The sequence below is a fragment of the Rhinoraja longicauda genome, chromosome 9 (genome assembly GCF_053455715.1).
Source record: "Rhinoraja longicauda isolate Sanriku21f chromosome 9, sRhiLon1.1, whole genome shotgun sequence".
NCBI lineage: Eukaryota > Metazoa > Chordata > Chondrichthyes > Rajiformes > Arhynchobatidae > Rhinoraja > Rhinoraja longicauda.
The window spans coordinates 22983223-23003181 of record NC_135961.1 but is presented as its reverse complement, the minus strand read 5'-3'; the positions used below and the strand labels follow the sequence as shown (position 1 = coordinate 23003181).

Sequence of the window (19959 nt, the reverse complement as noted above, 5' to 3'; positions counted from 1 at the left end):
TTGAGTGGGTGAATGAGGTTTAAAAATGGGCAAGTAACTAGGTGGTGATGTTTGCTATAATAGGTTGCAAGTCCAAATTGTGATTTATTAATGTGCTTCTTGGCCCACAAACCACAAACTAGTTATGTAGGATGGATGTTTCTGTTAACACTGTCGTCCCACTTCTCTGAATTTTGCTGAAGCAGCTCGTTTCTTGCATCTATCAAGCCATGCATTTAATTCTCCCAGCAGCTTTCCCTGACCATTGAGAACAATCTCAGCATCTCTATCCACTCCATATAATGGAAACATAGAAACATAGAAAATAGGTGCAGGAGGAGGCCATTAGGACCTTCGAGCCAGAACAGCCATTCATTATGATCATGGCTGATCATCCACAATCAGTAACCTGTGCCTGCTTTCTCCCCGTATCCCTTGATTCCAATAGCCCCGAGAGCTCTATCTAACTCTCTTTTAAATTCTTCCAGTGAATTGGCCTCCACTGCCAAAAGTCTCCACTTTTGGTAAATCTCCGCTGCATACAATGCAAGAGTGCATCATCTTTCTCAGTTCAGTTTGCTGTCACGTGTACGATACGATAAACTTTATTTATGACCAATTTCCCTCTGGGGATAAATAAAGTTTATCGTATTGTATCGTACCAAGGTACATTGAAAAGCTTTTATTGCATGCTAACTGGTCAACGGAAAGACAATACATGATTACAATTAATCCATTTACAGTGAAAAGATACATGGTAAGGGAATAACGTTTAGTGCAAGATGTAGCCAACAAAGTCGAGGATAGTCCGAGGGACATCAAAGAGGTAGATAATTACAGCTCTCTGGTTGTGGTAGGGTGATTCAGTTGCCTGATAACAACTGGGAAGAAACTGCCCCTGAATCAGGTGGTGTGCATTTTCTCACTTTTGTACCTTTTGCCTAATGGGAGAGGGGAGAAAAGGGAGTGGTCAGGATGTGACTCGTCGTTGATAATGCTACTGGCCTTGCCGAGGCAGTGTGAGGTATAAATGGGATCAATAGAAGGGAGATTGGTTTGTGTGATAGCTTGGGCGGCGTCCACAATTCATTGCAATTTCTTACCGTCCTGGATGGAGCTGTTCCCATTCCTTCCTTCCCGAGTCTGCTTTAAAAAGGTACAATTTAGTCCATATTGCTTCTCCTTTCTCTTCTTGTCAAATACCTAATTTAATGTAGCAAAATAGACAATCTCCAAATTCTCACCTACATGCGCCTCATTCCCTTCGAAAAAGAAGCACCATTTTCAAGGTGTTTGGTCTTCCAGTTGGAATAAAGGTGGTGAAAGATAGGCACATCCAATAAAAGATATTTTGCATTCTGTCCTCTAATATTCTTTTAAATTACTATTTTGATTTTGTTCATGTTTTCATTTTGTGCAACCTTTGCCTCCTGTTTTTACTCTTCATCTGGATTTACTGTTAAGTAGAACTTTTTCTATCTCTGTTTATCAGTAATGTTTGTGGTCAGTGCTTCTTCTCATTGCTGCTGAACGCCAAATGTATTATGGAGAAGCAAGGAACTGCAGATGCTGGAATCTTGCATAAAACACAAAGTGCTGGAGTAATTCAGCGGTTCAGGCAGCATCTGTGAAGGGAATGCATTGATGACGTTTCGGATCGCCTTTCACTATTGGAGTCTGAAGAAAGGTCCCAACCCGAAATGTCACCTGTTCATTCCCTTGCCAGATGCTGCCTGACCTGGTGAGTTACTCCAACACTTTGTGTTTTACTCCAGAAGGATTGTGATATGCACTGGCTTTACCCAACTTTTTATCCTTTCACATTACTTGGTACTTTCTCACGAATTTGAAACTTGTGCTCCTTATTTCCTTCAGAAGTTCTGTTTTTCCACCTTCTTCAAAGTTTGAAAAAAGTGGGCTGTTTTTATTCCAACTACGAGCCACTGACTGCTAAGATACTTAGTTCTTTATCACTTATGCATGTGCCAGAAACATTCTCAAGCCACAAGCAAAGGCCATTGAGATGCATTGGTCAGGCCTGGGCAAGTCCTTCCTACAAAACTGCTGAGGAAACTTTTGACAGAGGGAAAGGTCCATAATGTTGAATGATCCTGATACTCAGAAACATTCAGTGTCAACCATAATAGTGATTAAATAATTAAAGTGTTGGTAGTTATTAAAAATAAAATGGGGGCACAAGTAAATATTCTCAAATAGTTATAGATGCAACTATATTTAAAAGCCATGGACCCCATTCCTACCGTTGTTTCTCATGGCTATAAGATCTCCATTAACATGAATATACTCGCCAGGACTAGCCTGCATTACGCAGCTGGAAAACCACTGGCAGAACTTGGAGAGCATGTTTGGGATTCTTGTATTCACGTGGGAATCCTGAACCTGCCAACACTTGTTGATGCAGATGGAAGGAATCAGGAAGTGCCACTTCGGGGCACACTATTTTTGCACAGTTATGAGCCTTAATGCATTTTATTACTTGAGTAACCCTGGAAATCAGAAATATAAACTCAAATTAAAGTGCTTCAGAAGCAAAGAAACCATTGGGGAAAGTCAGCCTCAGCTTGTGTATTGAATCAGGCAGTATTAGCAGTAGGTGCTGACAATCTAAAACCCTAATGTTTGCTGCAAGATCTTTGCAGGCTAGTTATCTGTGGAATGAACAAAGTTAAGTTGTGGTGTATTCTTAAGAAGTACGATGAAGACTCTATACCAAAAGCACATGATATGTTCTCTGTACGTGATAGCTGACTTGCATGCTTCTTGCATGAGGCAACTTCCTTCTTCATTCATGGTGGTCTTGTCAATTTGAGCTTGTTCATTATTAGCATTTTATCTTGGTTGACATTGGTCACAAATTCAATTTTGTGTGGGACATAATAATAATAATAATAGTAATAATAATAATAATAATAATAATAATAAGGGTACTGACCAAAACATTATCTATCCATGCTCTTTAGAGATGCTGCCTGACCCACTAAATTACTCCAGCATTCTGTATCTTTTTTTTGGTTAACCAGCATCTGCAGTTCCTTGTGTCTACACAATAATATTGTCAGTTCTGTAAAAACATGATTTTTTGGGGGATTTTTTTTTTGTAGGCCTAATCCAATGTGTTGTATTAAAACATATTCAGCTTTTTCTTAAGGTTGTCCATTTTAATATTTTTAATTTGTCCGAATTTAGGGATGTGGAATAAATAACGGGATGGGTAGAAGACACAAACCCCAACCCAAAGATGAGAATCTTTGAAATGAAATAAAAGGAGGAAGGGGTGGGAGGAGCTGAGAAAGAAAGGGGTAGCATTCAATCAATCTCCCTTCAAGGTTGATGCCTGCAAGCAGAAGCTTTTAATAAAACAATACCTTTTGTCATTGGTAAAGAAGGAAATTAGCCTAATATTTAACTATCACGTAAGTTCTAAAGAAGGGGTCCAATAAACTGTTATCCGAGATAAAGATTATAGAGACAAACAAAAGCTGCATATGTCTTGTTAGTGTATATATACGATTCCAAGACTTCATTGTCCATCCTTGATTGTTCCAGAGCTGAGGAGGCAATCATGACAAACCCACATTGGTGGATCTGAATAGGATGTGTAGGAAGGAACTGAAGATGCTGGTTTAAACCACAGATTGACACAAAAAGCTAGAGTAACTCAGTCAGTCTGAAGAAGGGTCTCGACCCGAAACATCACCCATTCCTTCTCTCCAGAGATGCTGAATGTCTCGCTGAGTTACTCCAGCTTTTTGTGTCTATCTTTGGTGGATCTGAAGTTGCATGCAGGCCCTGAAGGACATTTGTGAACCCAATGATCTTTTAAAACAGTCTGGTCGTTGCATGGTTATCATTGCTGAAGCTGGATTTTTCCTTAAATTCCAAAGACTGGAATTGATCTCATTGGTGGTCATGAAGGCTTTCTCTGCATGGTTCTTTAAAAATTAATACTGACTGTACTAAACAATGCTAATTAATCAATGTCATTCCTGGGATACCAAGATCATAAAAGTAGCAACACAAATGTCGCCCCTTAATATATTTTCATTTCTCTTCTCTTTCCTGCCTGGGTCTTGCTTTTCTTTGCAGGATGCATTATGCTCTGTATGATTGTCAGTCTATTAACTCATGTAAATCTGATCTGATCGTTATCTCTGCGCATTGCTGCAGGATGTTTGAGGTTCTGTATTCAAAATATGTGTTCAGGATCCACCATCTCCACAACCAAACCTTAGTATGTAGGTCATTAGCTCAGAGGGAGTTATCCACTTTTACACCTTGTTTTAGGCTTTGCCTGTGAAGATGATAACATGGTGAAAATATTCATAACTGAGATCGATTTGTTTTTAGCAGGGCAGTGGCATAGCCAGTAAAATGATTAAGTGCTCCAGTGACCCAGGTTTGATCCTGACCTCTGGTGGTGTCCGAGTGGAGTTTACATCGTCTCTTCTGTGACAATACGGATTAGCGCTGGGTTTTTCAGTTCCATCCATATCCAAAAGACACACATGTTGGTTGATGAATTGTCCACTATAAATCACCCCGAATGTGTAGGTGAGTGATGGAATTCAAGGAGAGTTGATGGGAAATGTGGGGAGAATAAAAATAGGATTTGTGCATGATGGTTGGTGTTGATTCAGTGGGCCAAAGGATGTGTTTCCATGCTGTATGACACTAAAGGAATGAAGGGACTTGGGGCTGGTGCAAGAAAGTGGCACTGAGGCAAATGAGAAGCCATGATCTTACTGAGTGACTGTGGGCTGAATGGCCAAGTACTATTTCAATTTCTGGTATTCCAAAGTGCATTATAGTGTGCAAAAAATCAGGATTCTTCACCTTTGCTTTCTTAAAGCCTCCTCTGTGTAGTCACAACCTATTTTGGAATTTCTTGCAAGCCCACCTTCTCTGTTTGGAAATAGATGTCTGATTTCCTGTAGATTCATCTAATCCCAGATCAGCCTCGTCATTAATCATTTTCACACCCACAAATAAAATATTCCTTGCAAATATTTTAATGTCAGCAGTTGCCAATATATGAAACCGTATGGGAAAGCCAGCAAATATTTATACATGACAAGCTCTCCATAAACAGTGTGACATTGAGTGGAAAATCTCCTTTCAGGAATGTTAGCTGAGGAATGCATCTTCTCGAGGCATCAGGATGAATTGTGAGCATGTGAACAATGAGCAGGCTTTGGCCTAATGAGCTTGCTCTACTATTCAATAAAATCATAGCTGATCTAATTGTAATCGTATTCATCTCTGCCTGCAATGATCTTTCACTCCCTCGATTATTAAGAGTCCATCTACTTTCATGAAGCTATTCAAATTCACCACCCTTTGAGGAAGAGTGTTCTGAAAACACTCGATGTCTGAAATTTTTTGCCTCACCTCTGTCTTAAGTGAGTGACCTCTTATTTTTAAACAGTGATTTGTTGTAGTAGTAGTAGTGGTAGTGGTAGTAGTAGTAGTAATGACTAGTTGTAGTTTTCCCACAAGAAGAGACATCTGCTCCACAGCTACACAGTCAAGACTCCTTAGGCTCTTCAAAATAGTCCCCTGAGATCCTATACAACTACACAAGAGAGCAGATGTGTCCTTGGATTGATGGTTCACGCTGCCAGGGATGGTGGTGGAGGCAGATACAATAGTGGCGTTTAAGAGGCTTTTAGTTTGGCATATGGGTCTGCAGGGATCCCAAAGGAAGCATCTCTGACAATGCAGCTGTCCCTTGTTGCCACACTGCATGTCAGCATTAACCTTTGCACTGGGGTCTCTGCCGTGAGAGCAAACTGGAAGCACTTGAGGCGTAACTTTGCAAACTGAGTCACAGCTGATGCAGAAGAATTGCAAAGTTAGGGAATCTGAAATGATTACTGAAAATGCTGAAAGCATTCAGCAAGGCAGGCAGCATCTATGAAAGTAAAAACAGATGTTTTGGGTTGAATCCCCTTCGTCAGAATTTATTCTGATGCAGTTGTCCTTGACTTGAAAGATGCAATGTTAGAAAGTCGTACTGGAAAGTAAAAAAAACAAATTTTCTCTGAAAATATACTTAAAGATTTGCAGGAATATTATCCAGCAGATTGATCTGTCACCATTTGCAGTACAAGACACATTCCATTTGTTTTAATTGTAATTACGTTGTATTAGTAATACATTGCTTTGCCTTTCATATACATTCCCTGAACTATAAATCTAAAGTATTCTCTATGAGAGACGGCTGGAAGGCCATAGTCCAGCTGAAAGGTATATTCCACCGGCCACATGGCCTGACCCATGCTTCTCAGCACCTGTGATATTCAGAACCTCAACACGTAATGACATTAAGATATTCTCTGGCAATTTAGCAACGGAATTGGGAGCCCATCCATTGTCTGTATGTGGTTACATAGATACATTTGAAGAAGAGCAATTTTTTTAGTCTTATTCTTCCTCTGTAGAATTTGGGAACCTCTCTCCTTAAGGTTGACTAAAATGCTGCCTGGTTTAAGGGGTATTAGATACAAGGCAAGTTTGGACAAACTTGGATTGTTATCACAGGTACACTGGGGGTTGAGGGGAGACCTGATAGAGATATATAAAATTTTGATAGGCATAGATTGGGTAAACAAAACCTTGTTCCCAAAGTGGAAATGTCAAAGACTAGAAGGCACAGCTTTAAGGTGAGAGGGGAAAGGTCTAAAGGAGATGTGTGGGGGCAATTTTTTCCACACGTCTGGTTCATGCTGCCAGGGATGGTGGTGGAGGCAGATACAATAGTGGCGTTTAAGAGGCTTTTAGTTTGGCACATGGGTCTGCAGGGACTAGAGGGATATGTATCATGTGCAGGCAGATTAAATTAGTTTATCTTAGCAATATGTAAAGCCCAGACATTGTGGACCGACCGAAGAGCCTGTTCGAAAGCTGTACTGCCATGTTAACTTTTATGTTTCAAAATGTTTTCTCAAGGCCCCTAATATTGCGACAATCTCCTCAATCATAATTACTGAATTTTAATTTCATGACTACTCTATGTTGTGCAGAACTTACAAATAATACTTTTCTTTGGTGAAACAAATAGAAATTTAAATGTAGGAAATTAATTCCTCCTCTTTATCATTATATGTGAATACACTAATCAGGTAAAATTGGGAGAGCTGTGTGTTGTCACTTCATCTGCTGCAGGTCATGAACTAAAAATTCTGTCACATGATTTAGATAAACTGTGCAATGATATGAGCCTGGATCTTCACCTTGCATACGAAAGGGTGAATTTATGTTGATGCAGCAAAAACTGTACTTTGGAAGAAAGTCTGATCTTGTGTCCATTCTCTATCATTTTAATCTGGGAAGATGATCCACAAATATCTGCATGCAAATTGCAAGACATTATATTCAAAATGTAGTATAGTAAGGTATAAAGTTAATTTTAATTTCATCTCATTTATTGTTATTGCCAGTGAGCTAAATATTTAAATATTCAGTGATTTGAAATAATGCAATTATTATCAAAATAGATTTACAAGTTAGTAATAGTTTTTGCGCCTTCAATGACTGCTGGGGTAGGTTTTGTCCATTTTGTGATGTACAATTTTAAATGCTTCTGGCTCAGTGGTTTACCAATCTAACCAATCTCTTCAAACTTTATTGCAGGCAATGTTCGCTCTTCAATGTGAAATAAATGCCAAGCAACATCCTCAATTTACTGGAGGACATCCATTTATTTTTCATCGTTTTTGCCAACAGAGTGAGCATGAAAGGCACTCCAGTTAGTAAGTAATTTGCTTCATACCATTGAACAATGCAATTTGCAAGATTTCTCATTTAAAATAATATACTGCCTCACCTTTTGTGGAAAAGCCAAGGAGAAAAGTGCTATTTGCAGTTTGACCCTAAAAATAATTTTCTGTTTTCAGTTGAAAAATTGGATATTTATTAGTTATATCAGTATGTTTGGAGTTTTTAAACATATTGAAGTTAATACATATTTGCACAGGTAGGGAACTATTCACACATCTTCAGAATGTTCCAAAGCACTTCGTGGCTAATGAAGTACATTTTTAAATGTCGTCATAGCTGTAATATAGAAAGAGCATCAGCTAATTCGCACACAGCAAGCTCTCACAAACAGCAACACGTGAAAAGAGATGATTGTGGGATTGTTTGACACGATAGTTGCAATATCATGCTTCAGTAACAGGAAGACAATGACTGTCTCTGTTTGAGCTCAGCAGATGAATAATTATGTTAATCATTCATGATATTTAACAATATTTCTGTGGGCTTTTGCACTGGAAGGCATAGGTGGGACTGGTGTGAACAGGACAAAGGACAGAACAGGACATTTTGAACAGTTAATTTCATGTCACATTATGTGCATGATAAAAAATAAAAATGTGATTGGTTTTTATATAACAATTAAAATGGACTAATTCATTAATTTATAATGAAATCCCCCAAGGATAATTAGAATATAGAACAAGTTCAGCACAAGATCAGGCTCATCAGCCCATTATGTCTGTGCGGAACATGATGCCAAGACCATCTCTGAGCTATCTGCACATGATCTGCATCCTTCCATTCCCTGCACATCCATATGCCTATCCAAAAGTCTCTTGAATGCCACTATTCCATCTGCCTCACCACCAACCCCAGCAGCGCACTCCAAGCATTTGCCACCCTCTTGTGTTAAAAAAAAAATTGTCCTGCATATCTCCTTTAAATTTTGCCCCTCTCTCCTTAAGCTATGCCCTCTAGTACTTGATGCTTTCATCATGGGAACAAGGTTCCGACTGTCTACTTTATCTATGGGTCTCGTAATTTTATATACTTCTATCAGATCTCCCTGCTATCTCTGGCATTCCAGAGAAAACCATTCAAGTCTATCCAACCTCTCCCTGTAGCTCGTGCCCCCTGATCTAGGCATCATTCTGGTAAACCTCTGTAACCTTTCCAATGTTTCCACATTCTTCCTGTAATAGGGCAACCAGAACTGCACACAATACTCAAAATGCAGCCAAACCAAAGTCCTATAATGCAGCATGATGTCTTGCTGACTCCTATACTCAAGAGCCTGACTTATGAAAGTAAGCATCCCATATATCTTGTTTACCACTCTATCTACATGTGTTGCCACTTTCTGGAAATTATGGACTTGGATCCCAAGATCCATCTGCACATCAATGTTATTAAAGGTCTGACCATTAATTGTACTTTCCCCTTGTATTTGATCTCCAAAAGTGCAACACCTCACATGTGCTCAGATTAAACTCCATCTGCTATTTCTCCACCCATATGTGACCTATATACCGCTGCATACCATGGCAGTCTCCCTAACAGTCCACAACCTCGGAATCTGGTTATCATTGCAAACTTACTAACCCAACCTGTCTATGTTTATGCCCAAGTATTTTATATATATGTTACAGACAGCAGAGTTCCCAGTACAGATCTGTGCGGAACTCCACTTGTCACAGACCTCCAGTCTGAATATTGTGCTTGCACCACATCCTTGTATCTCCTATCAGTAAGCCAGTTCTAATGACTAATATGACTATGACTATATGACTTATATGATTTACTGTTAATCTTGTGCATCTTAATCTTCTGGATCACCCTATGATGAGGGACTTTATCAAATGTCTTACTAAAATCTATGCGGACAACATCTACCGCCCTACCCTCATTGATCATCTTCGTCACCTCAAAAAACTTGATCAACCTGCCACATACAAAGCCATGCTGACTGTGTCTAGCTAACACATCTATATACTAAAACTCTTGTTTGTTTATTCCTGAAATACAGCCAAAACGCTACATGATAGTGCAATAATTTTAGGCCCACCTTACTCACCGTCGTCCCTTTGGTGCTAATGGAAGGTTTCTGAAATTAGTGTTATATTTTTAAAGTTATTCACATTTTAAAGTTTAAATCTATCTCCTAGGGAGGGAGGGGGGTTGGGAGGGAGGGGTGAGGATAAGGGGGATGGAGTGGGAGGGGGAAGGGTAGGAGGGGGAGGGGAGGGAGAAGGGGGGAGGAGAGGGTGCTGCACCAATGCAGAAGAGGTGTGGGCCCAACGGGTCCGCTTGGTCTAGTTCTCTTCTAAATGTAAGTAAATCCTATCCCCAAAGATTCTCTCAAAAGCTTCCCTACTGTTGACATTTGGCTCGCCGGCCTATAATTCCCTGTATGCTCTCTACTTCCCTCTTAAATAAAGGAACAATATCAGCTACTCTCCAATCCTCCAAATCCTCACTTGTGGGTAGGGAAGACACTAAGATCTTAAAGCTCCCGTAAACCCCTCTCTTGCCTCAGAAATAACCTGGGATAAATCCCATCAGATCCTAGGGATCTTTACTGATCTCTCAATAAGGTATCAGTTTCTTTGTGAACAAGGCAATTCAGACAATAGCTTCCTATGTTGTGCATACATTAGATGCTGTCCACTGGATTTCACAATTATATTAAATGCTGATAGCCTCTCCATCATTTCTGCCATAAAAGCTGTCAATTTTCCTCTGGACAGCAGGAAAACAAATACGTCATCTGTATGGTTCATTGAGTGAACATTGGAATGTTTTAGAAATTGATGATGCTGTCAAAAACATTAAATTGTGTGCCTGCAATAACAGAGATATTTGGATATAACAAATTCTTTAAAGTATTGTCAATGAATGTGGTTTAAGTCATTTATATCTTGACGTGGATTGAAAATTTAGCTAAGATTAAAGTGTGTGTCCCCCCTCCCCAATTTCCCCTATTTCCCTTCTCCAACCTTCCCCCACTTCATTGAGGAAGTCTCACACCAACTAATGATGTGTTTGGTATGACAGCAACAAAAAAAGGCATCAATTAGAAGTGTCAATCATGTTCGTTATGGTGTGCCAAGTCTTGTAAATATTTATCATTAGTATTCAACAGCTTCTCCACAGCAAACACACTTTCTAAGGATGGAGTAAGGAAGCCCCAACATTGTGTCTTTGTGAAAACGGCTTACATATAAATCCAAGTTCATCCCTCGTAGCCCTGATTTTAATGCCTAAATGTTTAACAAAAAATGTGTCAATTTGCCGCTGACTTCTCTCTTACTTTCATTGCAGGTATGTTGGAATTTTGCTTTCAATGGACTGCCTTACGATATGCCGCAGAGATTTTAATCAAGATGTGATGCATCAATCCAGGTTCTACTTGAAAGATGACAAGACTCAGAATTGCAGATGTGAAATGAGAGTTTAACAGTTTGAAATCTGCTATTTTTTAAAAGGAAATATATTTCTCAGGGAACTTGAGGATTCCAAGCCTTTTTTTTCCGACTCTTGCAAGGAATTTGGCAATCCATTTGTGGTCTCACCATTGAATTGCCTTAAGAACAAATGATGGGAGACCAACCCCCCTTCAAATCGAATCACACCGTCAACAACACGGAAAATAGGTACTATTCTCAACAGCCACAATCCAGTCCGTTGAGTGGGAATATGAATCATAGCTATGGATCTACTGGCATGGACACATCTCAGTCTTCTCCAGCTTCACCTCTTTTTCCTTCAGATTCAAGGGAAGCTGCAGTAGCAGGGACCATGCCAGCTGTTACCAAGAGCCCTATGATAGAACCACGAAGGCCAAGTAATTGGCCTCATGCGAGTGCTGGCAATCACATTCAAATGCAAAATGACCTTAGTAATTCCTCAATGATGTGGACCTCTGCTGCACAGGGCAGTACGCCTGATGGATATTCATATGCATTTTCTTCTCCAGCAAACGACACGTCTTCACAGAAACTGACGAGTGACGTATTGCACAAGTTGGACTCCTTCACACAGGTTTTTACAAATCGCAACCTCAGGATGCAGCAGGCGAACACCATTGCCTCAAGCCTGCCTAGTCAGTCTGTGGCAGTTGAGAGTGTTCGGGACAGTGCCCTCCGACAACTGTTGTCACAGAAAGTTCCAGCTGAGCAACAGGCTGCCATACATTCATTGCAGAGATTTCAGCATGCCCCAGCGCAGCAAATGCATCATACCTATCCGATTGCGCAGTCAAAGCAACAGTTGCAAGCCATCCAACATCAGCAGCAGCAGCAGCAACAACAACAGATGTATTTCGAGTTGCAGCAGTTGGCCCAAATGCAGTCACAACCGCAGCCGATGCTACAGCACACACAGTCGCATGTTCAGCAGCTGCAAGCTCAGCAGGTGTTGTCTCAACCAATTCAGCAGCTACCGCAGCAACAATATTTTGTGCGTCAGCAGCAGTCCCCGCAGCATATGTCAGTGCCAGACATGCAGCAGCAGCAGCAGCAGCAGCAGCAGTGCCACATGCATTCAATGCAGTTCTATCAGCCACAGCAGATCCTGTGCCAGTTACAGCAACCTGTGCAGCAACAGATGCAACCTCCGCCACCTTATCACAGAGACCAAAACCATAAGCCAATGCAGCAGCCCCAGTACTCCCAAGAACAAACCAACCCTTCTCAACACATTCAGATAGCTGCACCCTCTCAGTATTTCTATCAGGACCAGCCGCACTATCGGCACATGTACCAGCAAAATCCATTGCACCATCTACAAGAGGAAACTACGCAACAGAAACAACTCCATGTTGAAAATCGGATACAGACTTCCCTTGGCCTCCAAACGAGCACCTCGTCCTCAGTGGTCACGGACGAGACGACAAGGAAGGAACTTAGTAAGATGGGTCATCCTGGAGCTCCTATGGTACCCCAGAGACATCTTATAGCATCACCCAATATCTGCCATGCACCCATCAAAGTATCTCAACAACAATCTCAACAACAATCGCATAATCATACATGGTCTCAGGTAAAAAACCAGATAGTTTTGAATTAATATTTAAAGCTAAATATCTGAAAACATGTATTTTGTTATCTTCGGTTGTCCTGCAAGTGTGATAGCAAGCTGTGTTTTAGTAATCTGGTAAAAACAAAATTGTAATTTTATATATTTTGCATACATCTTAACAAAAAAAGGTCATTTTAATCTGTTTCCAAAATTTCAGTGTAATAGATTATGAATGCATATCAATAAGATGTAAGATTATGTCTCCTCATGTATCTATAAATACTGAACTAGCATCATGGTAAATTATAAAAGGTTCCCAGGCACTTGGTAACGCAGTAAAGATTATCAATTTAAGAAAGCAGGTGGCAGTTGCAAAGAATATAAACATAGCACAAAAAGTAAGGATATTTGTGTTTGGTAGATTATTTCTTTGTTGTAACAATGCTTCTTGGCAATAAATCTTATACCGTTGGAAAGCCTGTTTATTTCCCTTTTAAATGGTGCCACATTTGTAAGGAACATGCATTTGTGGGATGAGCAGCAGAGCTGAGTATATGGGTTGCGCCCATGAAAAATTTGCCAAATCTTCTCTGCCAATGCCAAACAGCTTATTCTGCTGTTGCTATTGACTCTTGTTTTGAGCTTCTGGTACCCCCAGGTGCTGACAAGAATGGGATGCCATCCCACAACAGTGTGTGACCAGGCTGGTGAACAGCATGAGGAGGAGGTGCCAGGCTGTTATGGCTGTGTATGGTTCTTCCACACGCTACTGTGGCTCCTGTTTATTAAATGAATAAATTGTTAAATTGCCAATATGTCTTGTTTCTTCAGACTTCAATCATCCAATCCACCAAACAACACCAAACAAGAGTCAATGGCAGAATAAGCTGTTTGGCATTGGCAGAGAAGATTTGGCAAATTTTTCATGGGCGCAACCCATATACTCAGCTCTGCTGCTCATCCCACAAATGCATGTTCCTTACAAATGTGACACCATTTAAAAGGGAAATAAACAGGCTTTCCAACGGTATAAGATTTATTGCCAAGAAGCATTGTTACAACAAAGAAATAATCTACCAAACACAAATTTCCTTACTTTTTGTGCTATGTTTAGATTGAGTTCATTCCTCAACTCACGTACAATCATCCAAAATACAGACTCTGTTTGATTTATTCTGTCTTCTAATGAAAGGTTGAAAATGATTTATATATCCCACTCTCTTTTTACTTTAATTAACAGATGCATGAAGTAATTGTCTTGCATTGCAGAATATTCCTCATGTCCGTGGCATTTTATTCAGCTGTTCCTTATTCTCTGTCCATGGCCATTTGAAGATCTAGCATAATAGATTGTTTGAAAGCATGGAAAAAGGCCCTTCAGCCCACTGGGTCCATGCTGACATTGATCATCAGTTCACACTAATTCAGTGTTATCCCACTTTCGCATCTGCTCCGTACACGCTAGGAAGTGGTTGACAGGCCAATTAATTTAGAAATCCACACGTCTTTGGAACATGGGAAGAAACCAGAGCATCCGGAAGAAATCCATGTGGTCACATGGAGAATGTGCAAACCACCCAGACCGCACCCGAGATCAGGATTGAACACGGGTCTCTGGTATTGTCCATCTGTGTTTCATTTTAGTTCTTAACTCAATGTGAATGTATGATTATCTGAGTTAAAACATTGTACCATCAATTACTTTCAAAGCATGGCGAAAATGAAATAAATCTGGGTTTCTTAATCACATAGTCTGTTGCACAGATGGTCCAAGTTAATCTGCATGAGCCTACAGTATCAGTTACTCTTGTACTTTGAAAACCTGGATTGTATTCCAGTCCTCCAGATGGAAATTCATTCATATCTGAGCTAGGTCCCTCAAGTAACTCGTTTACTCAATCCCGATACTGGCTTGACTTATCAATGTGCTTCTTGATTTTCTCGTACAAATTGTTTCACATTTTCAAATAGTCTCTCAATTGTTCTTTTGCCTGTGTGAAATCTGCATGTTTTCGACTCATGCATTTAATTTATCCAAAGTTTTTGAATAGCTTTAGTTTGTTCACCACATAGTTTACTGGTATTATGCAACAAACTTGGCATCTTGTCTGATTGTAGAATTTTGTATGTTAAATGCTTCTCCCTCAAGACATCCAACATTTTCACGTACATATTTAATGTAAGTGTTGATTGAAGTCAGATGTCTTGCACATTTTACCCCGGTGCCTCAGGGGGACCATTCAGTGTAAGAGTCCAAAGCCACAGTGCTTTATCTGAAGCAGACACATAAGGTCATAAGTATTAGGAGCAGAATTAGGTCATTCGGCCCATCAAGTCTACTCCGCCATTCCATCATGGCTGATCTATCTCTCCCTCCTAACTCCATTCTCCTGCCTTCTCCCCATAACCCCTAACACCCGTAGTAATCAAGAATCTATCTATCTCTGCCTTAAACATATCCATTGACTTGGCCTCCACAGCCTTCTGTGGCAAAGAATTCCACAAACTCACCACCGCCTGACTAAAAAAATTTCTTCTCATCTCCTTCCTAAACGAACGTCCTTTAATTCTGATGCTAAACTGGTCTTAGACTCTCCCACTAATGGAAACATCCTTTCCAGATCTACTCTATCCAAGCCTTTCACTATTCGGTAAGTTTCAATCAGGTCCCCCCCCCCCTCATTCTTTTAAACTCCAGTGAGTACAGGACCAGTGCCATAAAACCCACTAATTCCTTGGGTTATTCTTGAAAACCTCTTCTGGACCCTCCACAGAGCTCAAAATTGCTCACAAACTCCAAATGCGGCCTGACCAGTGCCTGAGCCTCAGGATTTCTAGTCCTCTTGAAATAAATGCTAACATTGCATTTGCCTTTCTTACTACAGAAACCCTGATTCACAATGATCTTTGCATAACCTCACCTGGTTTACCGCTCAGGCTAGAGCAGTGTTTTTCAACCTTTTTACCCTTGCAGAACCCTGGAAATAATTTTCATGTATCAGGGAACCCCTACATAAATATTCGTCCGTACAGCTCCTGTCCACTGGCCACTGAAGGCCGTTTCACACAGGCGCCCTATAGACGTGGCTAAATATATTCCCTATGATTATTATACTTTTAAATGACATAACAGGATGAAGACTTTATTATAATACCCAAGAATTTTCCGTACGTGTAGAATAAAATTACGAATATGAAATTAAACACAAAAATGACTCAAAAATGCATTTACATATGATTAGCAAGGATGTGCATTTCTGCTCTACATTGGTTCTAGTCCTGGGGAAAACAAACCCACATATGACCACTAATTGCAGTAATTTAGAGTATAATGTCATCTTCCTTATTAAAGTACATATTGTACTTGTTGAAGTAAATTGGCACATAAATTGATAATCAGCCCAAAAAGGTGGCAATTGGCATTTCTGCTGTGTTTTATATTTTAACCACGTCTTAATTAATTAATATAGTTATATAATCTTGCATTTAAATTTAATATTTACTCATTACAGTTCCACCACTGATTTTCTGACACTCTTGGTTCCCGAAAATCAGAAAATGGTTTATACATTTTACTGGACCAAAGGAGGTCACGGCCTCCGAGAGGAGTACAACAGTACCAGAATGGTCCACCTAGGCTGCTGGGGGTGGGGGCCGAGATACCGGCCTGCAAAGCTGGCCAAGGAAGTTGGTATGGGGATACATGTGCTGGCTCCAGCTGGGCTGGAGTTCCAGAGCCCCGGCCGCAGGTTGCAAATTCAACCCACCGATCGGCCATGGAAGTCCCGATGAGGTTGAGATTGGCTGCCTTGCCCAGCCTAGGTGCCACATTTTCGGGGAGACTTCCAGGGCGGGGGGGGGGGGGGGGTTTCTCGTGAAACCCCTAGCGACCTCCAGCGGCCGAATTGATAAATTGGCCATGTTTGGTTTATTAGTCTTTTTACATGCTGAGCCATCCTTATGAAGTTATCAGTTGTTTCATTTTTTATAAATGAAAAAAATCTTAGGAATGTGAAGACGTTTGCAAAATTTAGTTATCACCACATTATGATGTATTGACATTTATGGTGGAACTAAAAACACTTTAGGGTAATATTATACAGTGTAGTTGTATAGAATATGTGCATAATTAGATTCATTACACAGCATTTCTCCTTCAAAGGATTTGTATGTAACTACTGAGCGGATCACATGAATTGGAGCATTCTAGTCATTCTTCTAGCCGGATAACTGGATAAATTACATATAGGGGTATTGTTAATCCATCGTCCAATGACCAGTGACTTTGTTGCCGTTCCTACAGGTAACCTTTTAACACCCTTGCCCTGTTTGGCCATCATGACAGGGCTCTTACTTTTGTTGAAGCTAGGTAATTATTAGAAGAAAGCCAGATATGGATTTATGACAGAGAAATTATGATTTGTAAATCGGTTGGTACTTTTTAGAAATTGTACATTGGAGCATAGATAAGGCTAAGCCAATTCTGTAGTGCATATGAAGTTCCAGAAGGCCTTCAACCATAAATTCTTCCTAACAGTGGGGGGATGCTAGACAGACACCTTGGAGTAAAAAGCGATAAGAATAATGTCAACTGCATATAGAAATTACTTGAAGAAAAATAACTATTTTTGTACCCTTTTTTGTAAACAAAATATATTTAACTTTGCTCAGTTATTTGTTCAAGCATGAGAATATTGCATTGAAAACATATATTTCAAAGATGTGCTGTTCATTTATATTCCAGATTTCTCTGACAGACATCAAGCAAGAGGACTTGTCAATTGAACACAGGTACAAAGTCATTTTATGGTTGTTAATTGCTTGTCAATTTCAATGATTCCCTGCAATGAAACTGACAGATTTTTCCTGGTGTATGATCGCTTCTGGGGGTACATAGAAACAATTATTTTTTCCCTAGACATTGGCCAGAAGGTTTTTTTCTGGTTGTCAATTTGGATTCATGGAAAGGACAGGTTTGGAGGGATATGGACCAAACGCGGGCAGGTGGGACTGGTGTAGCTGGGACACGTTGGCTGGTGTGGGCAAGTTGGGCCGAAGGGCTTGTTTCCACACTGTATCAATGACTCGATTATTTCTAAAATAACTTTTTAAGTAGCTTTCAAGTTTCCAATCGAAATGGCATTATAATGAAATCAGCGGAGTAATACAAATAATATTTCCTAGTCCACCAATTGTGCCACATCCATTTGGCAGAGAAATGCACATTACATTTAGCATTCATGCAAAGATTTACAATTTCATAACACCTGCAGTGCCTAAATAAGAGGAAAAAAAGAATGTAGGGAAATTATACATTGCACAAAACTGCACAGACTCATTTATTTCAAACCAGAGCGCGTCCCAACACCATCTCACTCTCGACTTATTGTGCATTCTTCAATAGCAGGACCATTGACATTAATATTAATTACTTCACTGTCGTTATTATTCTTTTGACGTACAGTTAATGATAAGGTATTAAAAAATTGTTTTAACAAAAAAATAATTTAACAGGCCCTGATAGGTGGACAAACTACATTTAGGATCCTTGAGCTGTAGTTTGTTCTTTCCACAAAAAAAATGATGCAGTTTTAATACTCAGTATTAAATGTTCTAAATTATGTTGCAAAGAGTACACTTTCAACAGAGTGTGAAATTTGGGAATATGACTAATCTGGGAATTTCTCACAAATAGGGTAACCTTTGTAATATTGATATTTGGGGTGTCAGTCAAGTCACTTTCAGATTGGAAATATTTATGTTTGTCTCACTTAATATATGCTGTCTGATTTATTCAAAGCTGAAAAATTATTGCAATTTAACTAATATGCTTTATTTAATCGTCAGCGAATGGTTATTTATTAAAATTAGATTTCAAGTTGATACAAATCTAAATTAAGTATATAAATTAGGGCACCGGCTATGTTCTTGCTCTCTCAACCCTATGTATCAGCGCCTCATATTTTGCTTAGGCAGCTTACAACCCAGCGGAAAAAGAAGGGTCTCGACCCAAATCACCTATTCCTTTTCTCCAGAGATGGTGTCTGACCAGCTGCGTTACTCCAGCTTTTTGTGTTTATTCAGCAGTATGAATATTGATTTCTCTAACTTTAAGTAACCCTTGCATTCCCTCTCTCTCCGTCCCTCCCCCATCCTGGTCGTCCTAATAGTTTCACTGTCGTCCTGCTTAGTTTCACTTGTTAGTTTCACTTGTTATCACCTTCTCCACAGCCAACAATGGACCATTGTGGCCCCACCTTTCATTGGTCATCTTTGCTGGATTTGATTTGTCCTTTTGCATACCTTTCATTCATTTGTTCTTTGTATCTCTTCATATCACCAGTTTCCCTCTCCCCTGACTCAGTCTGAAGAAGGGTCTCGACCCGAAACACCACCTATTCCTTTACTCCAGAGACACTGCCTGATCTGCTGAGTTACTCCAGCATTTTGTGTCTATCTTAAGTGTAAACCAGCATCTGCAGTTCCTTCCAACACCTATGTATCTATCTACTCTCTGTCTTGCTCTCATCACCATATTTAATCGGTGCTGTACCTTCAACTTACAATGCCCTCTGCTCAGAAATGTCCTTTCCTATCCTCTGTGTATCTTTTCAAATTCTTCTTGAAGCTTATCCTCTTTAACCAAGCATTGGATCACCTGAATAAAAATCAAAGAAACTGAAGATACTGAAAATCGACCATAAAAATAGAATATGCTGGAAACATTGAGTAGCTCAAGTAGCATGAATGAAAAGAGAAACAATTAACATTTCAGACCATTGTCAGAACTGGGAGATCAAGAAAATATTCTCTCTAGATCTTTCTTTCCCATTTGAACTCCTATTTAGATGTCTCTTGTGTGCTTTATCATTTTTTTTAATGATGTTCCTGTAAAAGCAGTTTAAAATGCATCAAATGTTACTGAATAAATGGCATTTAACATCATAGATTATAAATGCAAGGAAATAAAAATGAAGCAATCCTTAACTGTTTGGAATTGAGAATGAAGCATTTTTATTGTATTTGAGGTCTATTACTCCTTGAATATTATAATCTTTTATATAGCAACAAGGAAATTGGGAAAGTTGAAAGATTGCCTTCACTATGTCAGGTCTATTCATTGCATTGAGAAGATTTGGCAATTTTCATTGGAAACTTTTCACCAATATCATTGCCTCTGAT

General features: G+C 39.7%; 1 protein-coding gene across 6 annotated transcripts in view; it reads left to right on the top strand.

Moving 5' to 3' along the window:
• The window catches only part of LOC144596539 (transcriptional-regulating factor 1-like), a 207802-nt gene that overhangs the window by 123398 nt on the left and 64445 nt on the right, over positions 1-19959 (top strand). For 5 of the 6 annotated variants that reach the window (XM_078404958.1, XM_078404962.1, XM_078404961.1 and 2 more), the window contains exons 2-4: positions 7633-7751; positions 11080-12798; positions 17522-17568. In XM_078404958.1, coding sequence (XP_078261084.1) covers positions 11353-12798; positions 17522-17568 — 1493 coding nt within the window. In that variant the 5' untranslated portion in view covers positions 7633-7751; positions 11080-11352. Of the gene's footprint in view, positions 1-7632; positions 7752-8960; positions 9066-11079; positions 12799-17521; positions 17569-19959 lie in introns of all 6 variants that reach the window. The other variant, XM_078404959.1, reaches the window with a different exon arrangement.